Source organism: Neltuma alba, unplaced genomic scaffold (assembly GCF_004799145.2).
Source record: "Neltuma alba isolate B1F8T4 unplaced genomic scaffold, ASM479914v2 tig00011700_pilon, whole genome shotgun sequence".
Classification (NCBI taxonomy): domain Eukaryota; kingdom Viridiplantae; phylum Streptophyta; class Magnoliopsida; order Fabales; family Fabaceae; genus Neltuma; species Neltuma alba.
Genome location: NW_021636337.1, coordinates 166,524 through 185,917, shown reverse-complemented (window position 1 = coordinate 185,917; position 19,394 = coordinate 166,524). Strand labels below are relative to the sequence as shown.

Below are 19,394 nucleotides of genomic sequence, written 5' to 3'. Positions count from 1 at the left end.
CACATATTTACTTCATAAACTGTAAAAGCACTTTTAAAACCATGGTTTAGTTTCCATCCAAACACCTTCTTAATCATGAGAAAATTCACCACCGCTTATGATGATCAAAGGTTGTCTTCGATGATGCTATAGTCATCGCTGATGGAGAGGACAGTGGAGGGGAAAAAGATGAAGACAGTTGAGATTGGAAATGATGGAGCCATAGTTTTTAGTTTGTTTTTCATTTTTTGCTAGCACATGATCTTTTTTTTCTTCCCAATTTTCTACCATGTTATTCTCCCAATCAAAATACACAACCATGTTACATTTTATCATATACATGTATCCTCTACGTCACTTAATTTGGTCAACATTTTCAAACTAATAGTCAGCATTGATTAATTAAATGGAAGTAACATTTTTAAGCTCTTTTTGAATCAATATGGGTAATTTTAGACCCAACATTTTATTATAGTGTCTAGTGCTCTTTTTGAATATGACAATAGGTAAATGTATTCCTTCACCCTTTAATAAATTTAAGACATATATCAGTAAAATATTTGGGGCACATTTCAACACGTTTAATCTTAAAATATAGGACTCTTTTTCAAGATTCCAGTTTTTTTTTTAAAACCAATATCGCAAACTATGTCAAATATGCAAACAAACCTCACTTTTCCCCCAAAAGAAATTACATATCAGAAGTTCAAGCAATTATTTTCAATCAGGGACAATTATCAGCACTCCAAAAAAAGGATAAATTGCCAAGAACTTTAATGCACTATACATTCATATTCAGCGTCTCCTGCAATACGCCATTTACTGAAACCTAGTAGAGGCAAGAAGAAGAAGCCTAGTTAAGGAAATCATACTAGTGTGTATCCTCCAGTCCACTGAAGAGATTCTATGAACATGTATGACCATGATTTTTTCAGCATTATGACCAGACAATTTTATAGTAACACGATCAAAAATAAAGTACTCGCATGCCTTTGGCATTTGAACCATAGACTGCAACTTCCATTCTGATTTACGATATTCTTCTCGTTTTTTTGGTGAATAAAGAGAAAATTCAAAACTTAGAACACATAAACTCTCCTAGGATTTTCTTCTCATTTTTCAATAGAGTACATGCCAACGTAAAACTGGCTTGCTTTTACCTGTATAATTAAATATATGATACACACCTTGGGTAGGTGGGTACAGACACGTGATTATTTTTGAGCTGCGCCTTGTAATAACTACTGTGAGCATAGAGGACTCTGAACTACACCAATATTCACATTCCGCTTCTTTTCCGTATCTCAGTGGAAGATATATCCATGCGGAACTGTTCAGCTGGAATAGAGATGAACATGTCTTTTAGCTCCTCAGGAACATCCAAATCCTCAAGAACCTACAGCATCATAGAACGGTCTCACTGACATAGAATAAAAATATAAACAAAAAAGTCAAGATCAAAAATTAAAAATGTTTAGAAACAATGTTGCTAAATTATTATGCAGCAAGCACCTTGAAAGCACCTTCTACATTCCGACCACCCACAAGAAAGGTGCATCCTGTATCTTTACAACCACCGAGTATCTTCAACATCTTGTTGTAATCCCCGTCATAGTACTTAGGCTACATATCATAAAGAACATGAAGAAACTAGATAATTAAATTCATTACCAAAAAGGCACACTTGTTCCATAAAACTGAAAACTTGAGATTTAGGGAAATAAACTAACAATTTGGCCAATCTGTAACCCCTTCAGATACAATAACACAACACTAATGGGAAGGCAAGAACAATGGGAAACAAAAATCAGATATCTCCTGTTCTCCTCTCTTTATCTGTTTCCTCCATTCTTTTTCCGAATTTTTTTCAATCTACAATTTTATAATCTTTTTGGATATTTATGGTACTAAATGAACCTTATACTGTTTCTAAGAGGTTACCAAAAAGACCTAAAAAAACTTGTTACCCATCGGACTTATTATAATATTTCACCTTATTACCTTTGGATTACCCTAATTAAAGATTACATATTCACATCTGCTACATGGATCCATATTCATAGGCAAGTCCATATCTGTTGGAAAATATGTTCGACTTATTTTCCACCATTTCATAGTCGAAGCAAAAACAGATGCGCAACACAGCCACCAATCCTGATCAATTTAGACTACGCCATATTTTATATCACCCAATGTCTCAATTTTGTTCTCAGCCAAGATCAATATAACAAACCACGTAGTAGAAGTGCATGAAGTTGCAAGTGCAGTGCAAAATTTATTCTAGTGGTATGCTCATACATTAATAAGCCTCACTGCCGTGTCAGCACCAATTACAAAGGCACTGCCTGGAAAAAGTTCAGCCTTCTTATAAAAATAAGGTTGATTGGAAATTATTACCGACTTTCCTGCCAATGAAGGAGACAGTAACATCAGAACTTTAAATTATATGGTAAACAGCACTAAACAAAACACAATAATCTTAAAGCTCAGGTGTCATGACAGGATGATAGGCAAAAGCTAAAACACATAATTGAAATACATTTTTCCTTTTGCCAGCATATAAGAATATTATCTTTGAAAGAACATGTCATAGCAACAAAAGATCTCCGTACATCACCAAATGAACTTATTCTGAACTTTCAACGTTAACAAAACACATGACCCCTATTCACCAAATTTTACACCATAGTTATCTCCTCTCTCTGTGCGGCACTTGCATGAAACAATTTTACATCATTAGTTATCTGCTTTCTCTTTGTAGCACTTGCATCAGATGTAACATAAAGAAAAGCTAACCGGGAACAGAGAATCAATAATCACGCAAACACAACTTCAGCTGTATGCTACCAATAATATATACGGTAGGCCAAAATGCAAGAACCTTTCCTTAGACATAAAAGAGGAAATATAGTCCATCATTTATTAGCACATGAAGAGATATTTTATAGCAAAATTGCATCTAGAACTAAGCAACACTTCGTATCAAGAATCTCCAAGCATAAGTTAAATGAAGCTCACCAACTTTTTCAAACTGCTTGACACGATTCTTTATTTCAGACGCCGATAATGGAGGCTTGTCTGCATTAACTGCAGATATTTCAAAGCATGGATAGCCACCACCACAAATGCTGCATAGATGAGCTCTTAATGAGTGAAATATTAGGCTGAAATTAACAACAGATGCAAGGAAATTTGAACAGGCTGCCATTAAAAAGCAATCATAAACAAATTTTCAAAAGAACATATAATCTGGTGAGTTCAAGATCATGATAATATCAGTGTTAACTTCACACCATCGCTACCTTACTAGATAGATATCTGAAAATTATAACATTGACAACATTGTTAATTCATACATAAAAAAGAACAGCCTATTATAGATTAAATGTGTTTCTTTACACCATTATTTGCAATCTATTAATCAAATTAAATTATTTAAATTATTCAACAACTAATGCCAAGTTATATGGGCAAATATTAATGTCTCAAAGCTCAAAGTATATAATAATGTTAACTTCTGCAAGGCATATATTAAAATATATGCATATAAAAAAAATAACACAAATGAACTACTTAAATAGGGATAATATATTACATGGTTAATGTATTAGGTTGTTAAAATCAGCTACATAAATAACAATGACCATAAACGAGCTTGTTTACCCAGTGGCAACTTCCATAAGCTTGAGATGCCCATCGTGTAATGGATTAAAAGAACCAGGCAAAATTATTTTCCTTTCTGCTGATGCATTAGCTTCTGCCAAAAAGGGGGGGGGGGGGGAAAACGGAGAAAAAATGTCATTCAAATGTCAATTTAATTGTAGCTTGAACTCTCTTAAGATTCATTCTTCTAGAAAAATTGGTCATACCACTACAAAATGGATAGATTTTAAAGCATATTTGGCCATTTATCAGTTGTTCTAATTCTTGATCTTCATTGAATTGCTGTTCACATTCATCAGATACATCAGATTCAGTCAACTCAGAGATAGATGTTGCTGGAACTTTGCATGCGTTCGCAATTGCCTACAACCAGAACAGAGAAGAGGTGTAGAAAAGGGTGAAAAACAGGAGACAAAAAACAAAGATATTGAAAAGGATAAAGGATAAAAAATAAAAATAAAATAAAGGAATAAACTAAGGTTTCTCCCAAAATAGTAAAGGTGATTTTGTTGCTAAATATTTCCAGTCATATCATCTGAGAACTCCACTGTTTGTTAGGCATAATATGAAAACAAGTTACATAATTAAGTAAATAGAAGTAGCTCATCAGTGCACATAAATGCCAAACTAATATGTGGACAACTTCCCCTCACGCCAGCCACTCACCTTGAGTAAAAGATTACTAGAGACTCTTTCTTCTTCTTCTCGGGTACGCAATCCCTAAATTGGAACAGTAAGGAAAATAGATTAATTTAATTTAAATATGTATATAAACAGTATAAGTGATAATTATATTCTTAGGTTCATGATCAAAACAAAGAATATATAGAACATTCAGGTCCATCAGTACCTTGGCCAAGGTCACTGTTGACATCCACAACCGGTCAGCTGTTCTTGTTGACACATAAAACCTATAAATGAATATAAACGAAGAAGTTCAGCTGGGATTACATGGCCAAAAAAATCATACAACGAGGAGCTACATTTAGTGAGGGGAGAAAGCATGATCCGAAAAGGACCTCTTTAAAGAAGATGTGACCAATTTACAAGGCCAAACGTCCTTACAATATATTTTCATTGTCAAAGTGAATCCAAAGCTAAAATAGCGGTAATACACTTTTTCTAACTACACTTGATATCAGCTTGTATCGAGTCAAGATTTTGGAGCATTATTATAAATGGCCAACATACTCACTGCTGCAGATAAAGAAAAAGTAAAATATATATGATCCACACTGAAAGCCAAGAATTAAGCACAGCATGCCATTATACAACAACAAAAAGATTAATCTCTCCTGTGAAGCAGAAAATTATTTTCTCGAAGGAAAAAATTATCCTCACATAAAATGATTTATTACCACCTAACCTTTTTCTACCTAACCTCTACCCTCACTCAGATACAAAATTGTCCTTATTAATAATTCTCCAGCTAAGTTTTGCAAGACTAACTTGTAGACTTGTTCCCATCAAAATTAAAAGAATCTCCCCTACATGGAGTACCCTAATTAGATCAAAGTTCTAACAACTTAGGCCAACAAAGAATTGAACCACCAGTGGCAGTAAACCCGCTAGTTGGCAACTAACATTAATGCCAATTTCTGATCAACAGGTTACTCCTTTGAGAAGTGAGCAAATACGAACAAGCATTGAAAGCTTTGCCTAGGCTGAATCCCAGGCACATAACCCGTTCTGCAGATAACTCAAAAATTCTATATTACCTGTGTTCCCCATGTTTAGGACGCGTAGTAGCCAAAGAAGCAGTGAAACCCACACCAAGAACTGGGGATCCTGATGAGGCAAACCATGTACATATTTACAAGCAAGTCCAAATCATCCAATTCATATGACAGCAATTTTGCCATATCAGTCAGCAATAATAAAGAAGAAAGCGATTGGAATAGCGACATGTTGTCAAAACCAACTATCAAATGTTTAGAGGACCAAACAATGAACCCAAGAGGATAAGTTTTATTTTTATTAGCTGACCTGGTCTGGAAAGCTTAAGAGCACGATTGTAAGCCAACAAGGCCATCTCTTCAGCAGTCTGTTGGCTACAAAACTGAGGTGGAATCTGGAAGAACGAAGACAACAATAACAACGTTGAAAATTTAAGAAACATAAATTGGATCACTCAGACGAACAGTTCAAACACAGACCTTGCCAAGCAACTGGATCGTTGACATCCTGGAGTAAGGAATCACAGCTTCAAGCACCGTATTTGAGGCCCCAGGAACTGAAAGCAACGAACCCAATACCTGATCAAGTTCAACATGACTCCGATTACAAACGGAGTCAACATTGTCTACACTAACACAATCACAGAGAAAGAGAGAGGACCATCGAAGCTCCACCGGAGAGATAGATGACAGCCTGAAATGGGCTCGAGTGTATGGCTCCTACAACGGCTCGGATACAAACGTCCGTCATTATCCTCAACGGGTCTCTCTTCGGCGCTCGATGATCTCTCAGCGGAAGATAAATCGCTATAAAGTGCTTACTGCAAGCAGATTTGGAGTTGTTTGAATAAGAATAAAACCATAGTTTCAAGACGCCTCAGAGGTGCTTTTATGTTATATGAAATAAATATGTAAAAAAAATTTTTACGATTTAAAAAAAATGTTTCTGAAAATAATTTTGGATTACCAAACACTTTTTAGATTTGCAGACCTCAAACTTCTCAGGCCAAATTAGCAAATCATGATCAAACTCGAAAAGTCAAATGTTTTAGGGAGGAGTTAAGAGGGCATATATGCGCAGCACACGCATGATCTAAACGAGGCCGACTAGTTGGGTAACATTTTGCATAATTTAATTAAAGAGTTTCAATGGCCTAGTGGCTGGATTTTTTAAGATTAGGGCATTTTTGTCATTTGATTCTTAAAATAGAATTTTAATTTTTTGTTAAATAAAAAACAATTTTAATTTAGTCCTTTGCTCGATTTGATATTAAATTGTTAAAGAAGTTCTATAATAAAATTGACATTCCAAAAATTTCCTTGTATGGAGAGTATCAATATAAATTAATTGGCGGGTTTTCCCTAATTTGTGAGTGAGCCCAACTTTTTAATTAAAATTCTATCACAAAAAAATTATTTGTAACTCGTTAATGAGAAAAGAACACAATAAATACTTCATTAATTATATTACAAAATAGATCTTATATTTTAAACTAACAAAAACTCATACAAATGATCTCATATTATTTAGGAGGGAGTAAAAAGTTTTTGTTCACCTAGTAGTTCCAACATGATTATTTTTCATATTCCCACATTATAGGTATAATTAAAATTTTCAAACTTGCGCGTTTAAACAAACTCTTGTTAGGGATGTAAATTTGAATGATAAAATTGTTAGAATTTATTTTTATTAATAAATTGGTATTAAAATATATAATTAAATAATTAAAATGTAAAAATAATAACAATTTCATTTAAATATATTTGAAATTTAATTTATCAACGCTAATAATTTATCATAATTATTAAAGAAATTTCCATGAAATTTATAAATAAAGTTGCTAAACATAAATTAAATTAAAAAAATTTAGCATGAGTTTGAGAATGAATTGACTTGAATTTCTAAGCTAAAAACATACAAACAGTAAACTTGGTAAATGAACTTGTAAGTTCAACTGAATTTACAACTAATACGAGTTTAAGAGTAAGTCAACATGATTTTATAAGGTAAAAATATAAAAACATTAAACTTGGAGAGTCAACTAACAAGCCAATTAACATATTTGTTGATTTACCTAAAAACATGATCATACATTATTTTCAATTACGCATAAAGAAAACTTTTTTGTTTGTTCCAAACATGAGAAAACTTTTTATATCTATGCTTTTGTGACATTAGACTTCTTATATCTTTTATTAAATTGAAAGTTGGGTATCTCCATCTATTAGTTTGGATATATTTTTTAAAAAAGAAATCACTATGAGGTCATATAGAAAGAAAATAATTACTAAAAAATTTTAATAATAAATGAGAGTATTGATTTCGTTATAGTTTCTTATTTTCATTCACTTATTGCCAAACTTTTTAATAACTACTACATTTTTCTTGGAACAACATATTAATTTTTTCTTCTTGAAAATTACTTTTACATTTTATAAGACAAAATTACTCTCCAATAATTGATTTAGTCCCTCCATTCCAAAATATAAATAATTTTAACTAATTCATTAATATCAAAAAATGGTAGTTAAAAATGTGTTTTCAAATTAAAAACTTTATCCAAATTTATTCATGTTGAATGAGGTTATGAATAAGAGAGAAAAATACAATAAGTTATATTTAAACATTAATTACATGGATAAAATTGATAAATAAATATTAATTACTCTTCAAAAAACTTATACTTTAGATTAAGTTATTCTTCTAGAAGCGATTATATTATGGATCAGAGGGAGTATACAATACAAAATTACTTAAAATAAGTTAAATCAAACATAATTGAAATTGTCTGAGGGGAGTTTTTTCGTTCCATCATTACACATGAAAATGATTATAAATATTTTTACATAAATTGAAATAAATTTTTTTTCATATATTTATTTCGTATTTTATAAATTATGATTAAAAAATTATTTATAAATCTATCTAAACAAGTCAACAAATGAGCTAGAAGATTTTTTTTGTAGCACAGCTAAGGAAAATGCTACAACATTTATGATGCGTGAGCGCAATCCATTAGGCACATGCACGCGCACATATATACAAACATAAAAGCATGTATGGCGTGAATTATGAAATGCGTAGTTTTGAAAAGGTGAGGCTTTAAACAATACGATGCTGAGTGCTGGGGCTGTAAGGGGAAAAGCATGTGTGCCTTTTACATCACCGTTAAGCGGGTGTTTGGCATTCTTAAAATCATGGTTTTAGAAGTAACTTTTTGTAAAACGAGATAACCTCCTCCACATATTTACTTCGTAATCTGTAAAAGTACTTCTGAAACTATAGTTTGGTTTTTATCCAAACACTCCCTAAATATAATGGACCCTTCTAGTCCGAAAATATATACTCCTCCGGTCCTAATTATAAGACCCAATTGACTTATTTGAGGAAATTAAGGAAGTAAGTTAAGTTGGTTATTTATAATAAATAAGTGTTGTCATTCCTAAAATATCCTTGCTAATTAAGTATATGGTTAAACTATCATTATTAGAAGGATTATCTTGGAAAAAAATGCATAAATATAAGAGATAAAATGGGTTGGGTCTTATAATTAGGACCAAATAAAAAGTCAAATTGGGTCTTATAATAAGGACCGGAGGAGTATATATATATATAATGGACCCTGGGCTCCGTTCAATGACATTATTTCTCGCTTTGTTCCTGCTTTTCTTTACCTGAGGATCCCACTTAACTTCAACGCTACTCTCTTAAAAAAAATTTAGTTAAACATTTTTTGGGTATAACTACGATTCGTGATGAATTATTACTCATACTCTATACATAATACAAATTTCTACATATTATATACTCTTCCAGTCCTTAATATAGAACCCAATTATTGAGTTGGTTTTGGTCCTAAATATAAGATCTATTTATTATATTTATCAATTTTCTTTAAATTATCCCTATGGATATTTCCTCAACTATAATCAAGTAGAAAATAGAGAAGGGGTATTAAAAAAGATGATTATGATGTTTTAGGAAAAATGTGTTACTTTTCTTATAATTAACTAATTTACCTAACTTTCTTAATCTAATCAAATTAGTTAAATGGGTTTTATATTAAGAATAGAAGGAGTATAGATATATTTCATTTATATGAGAAAGGACTCGAGTCGTTAAACCTGGAAATCACATAAATAAGTTTTGTCATTTTTTTCATGCTCGTTGCTTGGGATTGAACTAAAGTTAACTATCTGTGCCAGAACTCGTTGGTTTAGATACTCTTTCAGGTCCTTAATATATATGTGTGTGTTAGTTGACAAATTCAATTTGATAATAAATGTAATATTTTAATTTATTTTGTCTCTAATATTTATTTATTTTGCCATTAAATAATCCATATAATAATTGTTTGACCAAAAAGATCTTTATAACATTTGCACGTGTTAATGAGTAATTCAAATGCATATCATTAATAAAGATATTTTAAACAATAACCTTTGTTTATTACAAATAAATTATGATAAAAATAATTTAACTAAATTTTTTAATATTCATAGATTAGGTATCCAGTTCTTATATTCAAGATATGAGGTAGTATATATAATATTTCTTCATATAATTAATAATTAATAATGATCATACATATTACATGGGGTGTTTGGAAAATCCTATAATCAATTAATTTTTTTCCACCATAACTTTTTTTTACATAATTATCTTATATAGCATAAAATTTGAGGTAGTATATATATTATTTGTTCCTTTAATTAATAATTATCATACATATTACATAGGGGTGCTTGGAAAATCCTATAATCAATTTTTTTTTACGTTTCACTGTACAAAACTCTTTTCATATAGTTATCTTATGTAACATAAAATTACTTCAAATAAACTAATTTAAACACAGAATAGATTAAAGAATGGATAAATTAATAAATAAAAAAATTCTTAAAAGGAAGTTATTATCTAAAATGTTGCAAATGACCTAGATGATATGGCGAATTTAATTACCATAAAATTCATTAATAAATAAAAAGCAAGTAATGATGAATTTCAGAATAAGAAATAATAATAGATTGAGGTTGGTCACTTGTTGTTTAATAATTAATTTTTTTTAAGACTTCTCCATAATTCTTCCTAAATAATATTATGTGGACTATGGTATATTGTTAGTTTTTTAACTTTATATAAGGTTTTACTTTGGTCCCTTAATTTTAAAAAAATAAGTTTTTAGTCTTTTAACCTTAGAACTGTTAACAAAAAACAATGATGTTGAGTTTTTGAATGTTGATAAAACATTACTAAATACTATAATATTAAGTTTAATTTTCAAAATAACCATGATTGTTACAAAAATCATCATTTAATATTAATAATTTTAAGGTTAAAGGACTAACAGTATGCTTTTTAAAATTAAAAAATCAAACTAAAATCTTATATACAATTAAAGAACCAAATGTATATTTTAGCCTATTATGTGGTTTTTGAGATTACGTTTGGTACAGAATATTAAAAATAAAAGATAAAAATTATTTAGTATAAATAATTTTTTATTATCTAATCCTATATAAATGAAATTGAGGAATACTACGTCTTCCATCCAAATCCACAAGGCAAGGGAGCGGTATAAAAAGAAAAAAGGTAGAATTGAAAAAGGAAGATGAAAAGACAGAGCACGCGCGAGAGAGAGAGAGAGAGGTTGTTCCCAGTTGGACCGAGTAGGAAAAGAGGACACCTAGGCCTACACTTTCTCAAATTTACAAGTAGGCCCATCCAAATATACTATTTCCTACATACGGCCCACGGGCTCTTCTTCTGCGGGTGCGGGTGGGGGTGGGTGTCTCTCAAACAGCTAATCACGCACCTTCACCGTCACACTTCCCGTCCAAATTTATCGCTCGCTTTTATTCCCGTTTCGTGATATTTACGATTTCCCAACGTCTATACCTCATCTTAAAATAACATATTTTATATTTATTATCTATTTCTTTTTTTTATTTATATGCCTCAAAAATATTCATATTAATGTCAGTACATATGATTATAAAAAATAATTTAAAAAATTTAACACATATTTATTATAAATAACAAATTTAATTAATTTTTTTTAATTTGAAAAATTTTAAGAAAACACTTTTTAAATTTTAAATCAGTTTTATTTACTATTTTGCTAGTTCTAAACATAAGACTCTTTTTATAGTGTAATTTAACATATGTTTTTTTGAATTTTTCCCTCAAATTTGTTATTTAGTTTTTATATTAATTATTAGAGAAAATCATAATAATAATAATAATACTCCTCCGATCCTTAATATAGGATCCAATTGGTGAGTTAGTTTTAGTCCTAAATATAAGACCCATTTCTCATATTTATCAATTATCTCTAAATTATCCCTATGGATACCCTTTCAATCATAATCAAGTAGAAGAGAAAGATGAGGTATTAAGGAATATGATTATGATATTTTAAGAAAAATGTGTCATATTTCTTATAATTAACTAACTTACCTAACTTCCTTAATTTAATTAAATTAGTTAAATAGATTTTATATTAAGTACGGAAGAGTAATAATAATACACATGGTGATGGTACCACAATTCTCTATACACACGGGCAAGCCGGAAGTGCGACAAGCAGAAAACCTCACAGCATGTCGTGTTGTGGGGACCAGTAAAAAGTCATTAATTCTTAATTTGGTGATTACTCATAGGTACCGTATGCAACTGCAAAGTCGTATTTAGCCATCGGTCTGCAAAATTTATTATTTTTATGTTCTACTCCTCTTTAAAATTTAGAAATCAGTTGAGAAATTTATTTTGATTCTAAATATAAGATTTAATTGATTTTGTTTCAGAAATTTAAATTTAGTTTCCCAAACAACAATATTGATGGCATATAATGAGGTGGCTTTAAATCAATGAAAAAAAGTTTCTAATATAAATGAATGAGGGATTTGAAAAAAATAAATACATATTTATTATAAATTAATTAATTAATTTTTTAATTTTTATAAATTAGTTATCTTTTCGTAGGACAACACGCCACACATTCATACTTCACACACTCACTTAGTGGTTCTTGGCTTATCCAACACTTCTGTATAAGATTGAAGGTAATAACTAATTTACATATATTAAAAATTAGTTAAATTAATTTTTTATAATGAATATGTCTTGATTTTTCTTAAATAACCTATTTAATCACTTGTATTAGAACCATCTTTTTATAAAAATTCTCTTAAAATGTCCCACCAATTGGCATGGTTTAAAAAAATTATAAATTTTTGAAACAAATCGGATGAAACTCTTATTTATAATCACCATAAATTTTCTAACTAGCTCTCACATTTTCAGATGAGAGGAAGCATATATTTAAATGTTATGGCTGGTCAAAAAAAAATGTTATCATGTATAGTAATTGTTTGAAAATAGTAATACATGTACAAAATTAATTAATTAAACCCAGCCTCACATATATACAAGGACATTATGGCGTGAGTTTGTACTAATTTTGGCAATATGCTGAAATACTTGGGTTGAGGAATTTTAATTATTTATTCTCAATCAGTTTGAGATTTATTTAATAAACTGATAACTAGGACCAGATGTGGAGAATGGTGATTAAAAAATGGAGAGCAAAAAGAGGACATAATTATGATGATGTCTCCCTAACGGTTCAGAAGCAAAAGCTTACATTCATCACTGTTCACTTTGGGGCAATAATCTCCACAGATCAGACACAATTTTAATTAATTAATTTTCATTCCAAAATGATAATAAATATGTTGGCAAAAAAAGATTATAAATAGTTAAAACAATTTTCACCATCTTACATTAGATATTTTGATTTAAAAAAATAAAATATTTGGTTGACATATATGTTCTCAAAATAGAAATAAAAACAAATAAATCCAGATAACACATATTGGGAAAAAATTTTAGTTTACTTCTTTAATTTAATAAAGTGTTTTTTTCCATTTTTCTAATATTAATACCGTTAATCTAACATGACGATTTTTTGTACTGATCATTGTTCTTTTAATTATTCAATACAGTAGTATTTATAGATTTTTTTTAAATTCATGGAAAAATATTAGAATTAGATCCCGTAAAAGAAGCTTTATGAAGTTAAGGAAAAAGAATTTTGTAGAACTTTTAATTAATATATTATTAATAATACTTTCTTTCCAGGTGCAAATTTCAAAAAGATTATTTGCTAATAAAATGTTCGCCACGAATATTAAAATTAAAAACCGCGTAATTATTAATTCTCTGTCTTATGTTGAAAGAAGGACACGTGTCTCATATTCATCTTCTTGGTCTTGGTCTTTCTGCCAAGTCAACTGCTATGTCGCAGAGCTACAACCAAACCTTAGCCAGTTATTGCTTGAAACAATCATGTATAGCCTCCACAGACTAAACTCGTTCTCCACCAGTGAGAGTTTCAGAAGAAGATCATGGTTCTACCTGTTTATTTGTTCTTCTTCTTCTTGCTCTGCGTCCTCTGCCTTTGCAGGTTGCCCACCTTTCTTTGACTGTGGAAATCTAGCGAAGCATTTTATAGTGTAAATTACACTGTAAAATGAGTCTTATATTTAAGATTAGAAGGAGTAATTTTTATAAAAGTCAATGTAAATATAAATTACATTGTTTAATTTAACTTTTACCTAATTTTATTTTTCTAAAAGTTAGATTAAAAATAAATTAATTTTTTTACCCTCAATGTAAACGGATCCTATAGTCACATGAGCTTTTTCAAAATTTCTGATGCATTCCAGGACCATGACATGCTTTATAAAACGTTGACTCAGGGTCTTCCCTCTACCATTCACGTTTCTGCTATTAGTTTCACACTTGTACTGTTGTTTGTTCGGCTTATTTAATATACGATATTGGCAACTTTGAGCATAATTAATTAGGAACCAAATATTAGTATTGATAAGAGAGGGTGTGAAGCAAATTATTGACTTGTTTGGCATGACGTTTGAAATGAATTATAAACACATTACACATAAATCACGATGAAATTCTTTTCTTGTATTTTAAAAATTACTATTAAAGAGCTAATTGCAAGTCATTCTAAACTGGCCCTATATTGAGCAAAGTACGCGTCTCTCACATTCATCTTCTTGGTCTTGGTCTTTCAGCCAAGTCAACTGCCGTGTCACAGAGCGTGGACTTGGGTGTTCCGCGGGGAAAGAATGGCCACCCTTGATTCCCCAACTCGATGACACCATCTTCAAGTAAGTTATTACTTGAAATAATCAAAGTTTCATAGACTAAACTTTTTCTCTCTGAGTGAGAGTTTCAGAAGAATGGTTCTACCTGTTTATTTCTTCTTCTTCGTCTTCTTCTTCTTCTTCTTGTTCGCTGACCTTGTGCTTCCTCTATCCTTTGCCTCTGGAGATTGCCCACCTTTCTTTGACTGTGGGAATCTAGGGAAGCTCTCCTTCCCTTTAACCACTTCCCAACGCAAAGACTGTGGAATGTTGCCGATTCATGGCTGTGAAGACCCCAACGCTCAAAAAACTGTGCTCTTTGGGAAAAAGATGTTTCAATTGACAGGAATAGACAGTTCCAATATTCTATTTTTCGTTAGAGACGCAGATTTACCGAAGCGTTTGGTAAATAATAGCTGTGATGCCTTGTGCTGCAATATTACACTTCCTCCTAACTCACCCTTGGGTTCGTTTTACATAATTCAACACATAACAACCTTTTACAAATGCAATATCACGCTCGAAGTTAGCGCTCCAAAGCAATTCTTGAACTATACCGGATGTGGTAAGAGTAACAATGAGATCATCTTCTTCCAAGCGCAAGATGAAGAAGATCCTCCACCTGCTTTGGCAAGATGTCCGAGGGTTCGGGTTCCAGTGAATTCCCTGGCTTTCTCTGCAGATTTATCCACATTAATAGCTTCTGAATTTGCCGTTACAATTCAGCTTTCTCTTGACTGTAGTCGATGTGTTTATGACAAAGGCTTATGCCGGCTCAACAGCTCCGGAGGATTTTATTGTCTCAAATTCAAGGTATGCATAACAAAGTAGCATGTTAAATTTACTCATTCTTTTTCAGAGACTCGTTTTTATGCCTGTGGACTATCAAACTAGCTCTGCTTATTCTTTTACTCTTTTTTTTTCCCGGTGGTAAAAGATGAAACTGGGACTGAAGATCAGTATCATAGATGGGCTTGGAAGCTGGGATGGATAATAGGTAATTTTTACTTCATTTTACTCATTTTCAGCTATCTCCCTTTGCTGACATAATTATTTAGTTATTAATTATATTTTTAATTTATATATAGATGTAATAAATTCTAAAATAAAAAAATTGTATTTTAGATTTCTTTTAAAAATTTTCATAATTGCAATAATTTGTAGAATAAAATAATTTGTTGTCTATACTTGTGTATAATTGTAATTTTAAAATACAACAAGTCATTGTTTATTTCTATGGTATAACCGGTAAAAATATCTTGTGAATTGCACCAGAAATTAAACAAAATAGAATTATTTATGCTTCTAAAACATCTAGACAGCATTACATTTTGTGAAATTACCACTAAAAACATAAATCCACATATTGTTCCAAGTACTATTATTTTTGAAAAATTACCAAATTAGTATTCATTAAATATTTAAATTTTATTAATTTTTATTATTGTTTGGTTTGAGAAAAACAGAGGAGAGATTAAAGATTTTAATGAAGTTCTTTTCCCATTGGACTAGACATCCAAATACAGACGCGAAAACATCACCGGACAGATAGTGCCATAAATAAGTGAAGTAAAATTTGATTATGTTTAAGTTGACCCTGATGATGAATACAGATAGTAGGAGTATTTTTAAAATCATTATTGGTAAATACTAAAATTAGGTGGTTGCCGTGATCCCGTGGATAAAACTCGAAGTTTCTGGTATACTGTGTCCTTTTGTGGTTGTGGGAACTTCAAGGTAGAGGGCAAAGACCCGACCCTTATTTTCCTGTCCACTTTTCCAAATCTTGATCCTGGTCAGTGTCCGAGTCAATGAACATAGTAAGCAGCCAGATTCATTCTATCATTATTAACACAAAAGATTAGCCGAAGATAATGTTTGTGTCATGAATATCCATATATTTTGGCTGCCAAAAAGTATGAAATCTTTATACAGGTACAAGAAATCTTATTTGATGACGAAAGAGCACAACAAATCTTATTTTAATTGGCTGTATTCGTGGCTATTATAATCCTAGAACTAATTAAAGTTTCAAAGCTCTTCCTCTAATTATACAAAACTAATTCAGTTACTTGTAAATATTGTTCGTTATGTATATTTTTCCTTCTATGAATATAACTCTCATCAACGAAATGCAAGTTATTCCATTTCACCAAATTCTGTCACGTGGCATATATGTAGGTGTACCAAGTGCAACTGTTGTGATTATAATTGGTTTGGTTGTTATTCTATTGCGGAACAAACGAAGACACAAGTCTTTGGGCTCACAAAATCAGTCAAGAACCATTGAATCTGATAATACTCACTCAAATGTAATCCTAGAAGGTAGACACATCTACTTTAAGTTCCCTGTCTTCTCCTATGAGGAACTCGAAGAAGCAACAAACAAATTTGATCAATCAAGAGAACTTGGAAGTGGAGGTTTTGGAACTGTTTACTATGGTAAGCCGCCTTAAAAATATTCATTCTTACATAGTTGAATTTTGAAGTTATATTATTGTGTTTGGGGAGATGCATTATTAACTTGTGTTAGTGTAGATGTTGATGAAAAGGTGTTGGTTTGATTTTAAACGACTAGGAAAACTTAAAGATGGACGAGAAGTTGCTGTTAAGCGGCTGTTTGAGCGCAACTCATGTGTACAGCAATTCATGAATGAAATTAAGATTCTAACAGGCTTGCGGCACAAAAACCTTGTGTCACTTTACGGCTGCACTTCCCGTACCAGTCGTGAACTGCTCCTAGTCTACGAATATATTCCAAATGGAACTCTTGGTTGTCATCTTCATGGAAATCTAGCAAAACCTGGTTCACTACCGTGGCCCTTGAGGATGAGGATTGCCATAGAGACGGCAAAGGCATTGTCCTATCTCCATGCTTCTGGCATCATTCACCGGGATGTCAAATCCAGCAACCTTCTTCTAGATCACCATTTTTGTGTCAAGGTTGCTGACTTTGGTATTTCCAGATTATTTCCCATGTTTGTGTCTCATGTCTCCACGGCTCCAGCAGGAAGCCCAGGTTATTTGGACCCCGAATATTACCAATTCTGCGAGCTTACTGAAAAGAGTGATGTTTATAGTTTCGGAGTCGTGCTGATTGAGCTCATATCTTCTAAGCCAGCTATCATTGTTACAAAGGCCAAGGATAAGATTAGTTTGGCAAATATGGCAGTTAAGAAGATTCAGAAAAGAGCGTTTACTGAGTTTGTAGATCCTTCCCTTTGTTTTGAGTTTGATGACAAGGTTAAGGAGATGATAATTTCAGTGGCAAACTTAGCTTTTCAGTGCCTACAGAGGGACGGAGAGCTAAGACCTTCAATGGATAAAGTAGTGGAGTTTCTGCAGAAAATTGAAAATGGGAAGGATGATTATCTAAAGCACCTAGAGTTTCGTGATGCTGGGTTTTTGAACTAGGAGATACATACATCTCTCCCAACCTCACTACTTTTGGATGGAGCTGGATCATTGAACGATTCAATGCCACAACTCCCTCCCCGTACAGCATGATCACCATTGTGAAGTTAAAGTAGTTTTATTGTACTTGAGGGAGTGTTTGGTTAGCTTCAAAAACACTTTTAAAAAGTACTTTTATGTAAGTCGAAATCAAACTCCTCTTAAATAGTTGTTTCGAACTCTGTAATATAGTTCTTTCTATATTCTCAACTACAAACCTAATAAAATCTATTTTATATTTTAACCATTTTGACAATTATATTTGTTCGCTTTTATTTATTGGGTGTTTGTGATTACTTCCAAGAATCACTTTTACACTTTAATTGTCTTAATCCTCTATAAATTACATGAATGTGGGGTAGGATTATTAAGATATTTATGTTATCATGGGTCATTAACTAAAAAATTATTTGGAAGAACCAATATTTAAGATTGATAGCTGAAAAGATTTAAATGTTTTTGCATCGGTGGAAGAATAATTAACTTTGATTCCAATCCTTTTAAGATGAAAATTGATATTTTGAGCATATATATTTGACGGTCAAGTATATCACCTAAAAATATTTGAGGGATGTTTACCCAAAAAAAAAAAAGTTATCAAATAGTTTTAAATTTCTGATAATTAAAAAAAATCTATTTAACGGTTGGCTAATATAAACATCAAATAATTACCCATACTTATTTGATGGTCGACATATATAATAATCACTAAATAAGTCCTTAATCAACCTCTACGTACCTCATGTTACTTACTTGATGCTTTTCTGTTTAACCAACAACTATGGAGTGCCAAGTATGGCATTTTGTACAGTAATGAAATTATTTAAAGTGTAAAAAAATCTTCAACAGTGTAATATCAATTATTTCTGAGATTGAAGTTTAATATATCAACTCTCATCGGAAGGCATATTTGTTTAACTTCGATTGTTAGTTCCAATCTTAATATAGGATGTTAGTTTTAATTGTTAATATGAATTTCGTTTATAATATTATCTTAATACATGAATTTCCATTTGGGATCAAGTGTTAATTTGAACGGTTAAGTTCTATTTAAAGGTGAATCTTTATCAATTTTAATTCCATGTGTGGTATGGATGATGCAAATTCAACTTTCGCAGGGTCATACATCATGAATTTACTATAATTCATTATTTATTAATTATGAATGGTATCAATAATTTTTCACTTTCCCTTTCATGTAATGCATATGATTCCCTCTCTGGTGCTTCATTAATTCCTTTACCTTTTGACATCATTTACACTCACTTTTTGTTTTTGGCCATTCATTCTCATTATCCTTTTGAAAACTTTAAATTCATATTAGCGTGTTAATTATCATTGTGTGAGAAATTCCTTCATCAAGAGCATAATGAACTTATGACTTTTATTTCATACTTTTTATATTTTTCATACTTATTAGACACTTAAATTTATATAATATTGTGATTGCCAGTT

The 19,394-nt window shown here is 31.2% G+C and overlaps 3 protein-coding genes across 4 annotated transcripts; 2 read left to right on the top strand and 1 right to left on the bottom strand.

Moving 5' to 3' along the window:
• Positions 1 to 696: 696 nt before the first annotated feature.
• On the bottom strand, positions 697 to 10,724 carry LOC114716969 (uncharacterized). Of its 2 annotated transcripts, XM_028902051.1 has the most exons (13): positions 10,721 to 10,724; positions 5,980 to 6,012; positions 5,799 to 5,897; positions 5,629 to 5,713; positions 5,361 to 5,430; positions 4,493 to 4,553; positions 4,309 to 4,362; positions 3,849 to 4,005; positions 3,643 to 3,736; positions 2,998 to 3,107; positions 2,278 to 2,384; positions 1,492 to 1,602; positions 697 to 1,375 (listed from the first exon to the last, which is right to left on the bottom strand). In XM_028902051.1, the coding sequence occupies exons 2-13, from the start codon at positions 5,980 to 5,982 to the stop codon at positions 1,259 to 1,261; spliced, it is 1,068 nt and encodes a 355-aa protein (XP_028757884.1). In that variant the 5' UTR covers positions 5,983 to 6,012; positions 10,721 to 10,724; the 3' UTR covers positions 697 to 1,258. The 2 variants fall into 2 exon arrangements, with proteins under 2 accessions (XP_028757884.1, XP_028757883.1); XM_028902050.1 differs by lacking the exon at positions 10,721 to 10,724 and having other exon boundaries at positions 5,980 to 6,112.
• A 3,749-nt stretch (positions 10,725 to 14,473) lies between these two features.
• Positions 14,474 to 15,480, top strand: LOC114716956 (uncharacterized). The gene is made up of 3 exons (XM_028902037.1): positions 14,474 to 14,510; positions 14,674 to 15,299; positions 15,424 to 15,480. Exons 1-3 carry the CDS (start codon positions 14,495 to 14,497, stop codon positions 15,478 to 15,480), a joined length of 699 nt encoding a protein of 232 aa, XP_028757870.1. The 5' UTR covers positions 14,474 to 14,494.
• A 1,138-nt stretch (positions 15,481 to 16,618) lies between these two features.
• LOC114716955 (LEAF RUST 10 DISEASE-RESISTANCE LOCUS RECEPTOR-LIKE PROTEIN KINASE-like 1.2) lies at positions 16,619 to 17,900 on the top strand. Its single transcript, XM_028902036.1, has 2 exons — positions 16,619 to 16,928; positions 17,065 to 17,900. Exons 1-2 carry the CDS (start codon positions 16,619 to 16,621, stop codon positions 17,898 to 17,900), a joined length of 1,146 nt encoding a protein of 381 aa, XP_028757869.1.
• The last annotated feature ends 1,494 nt before the right edge of the window (positions 17,901 to 19,394 follow it).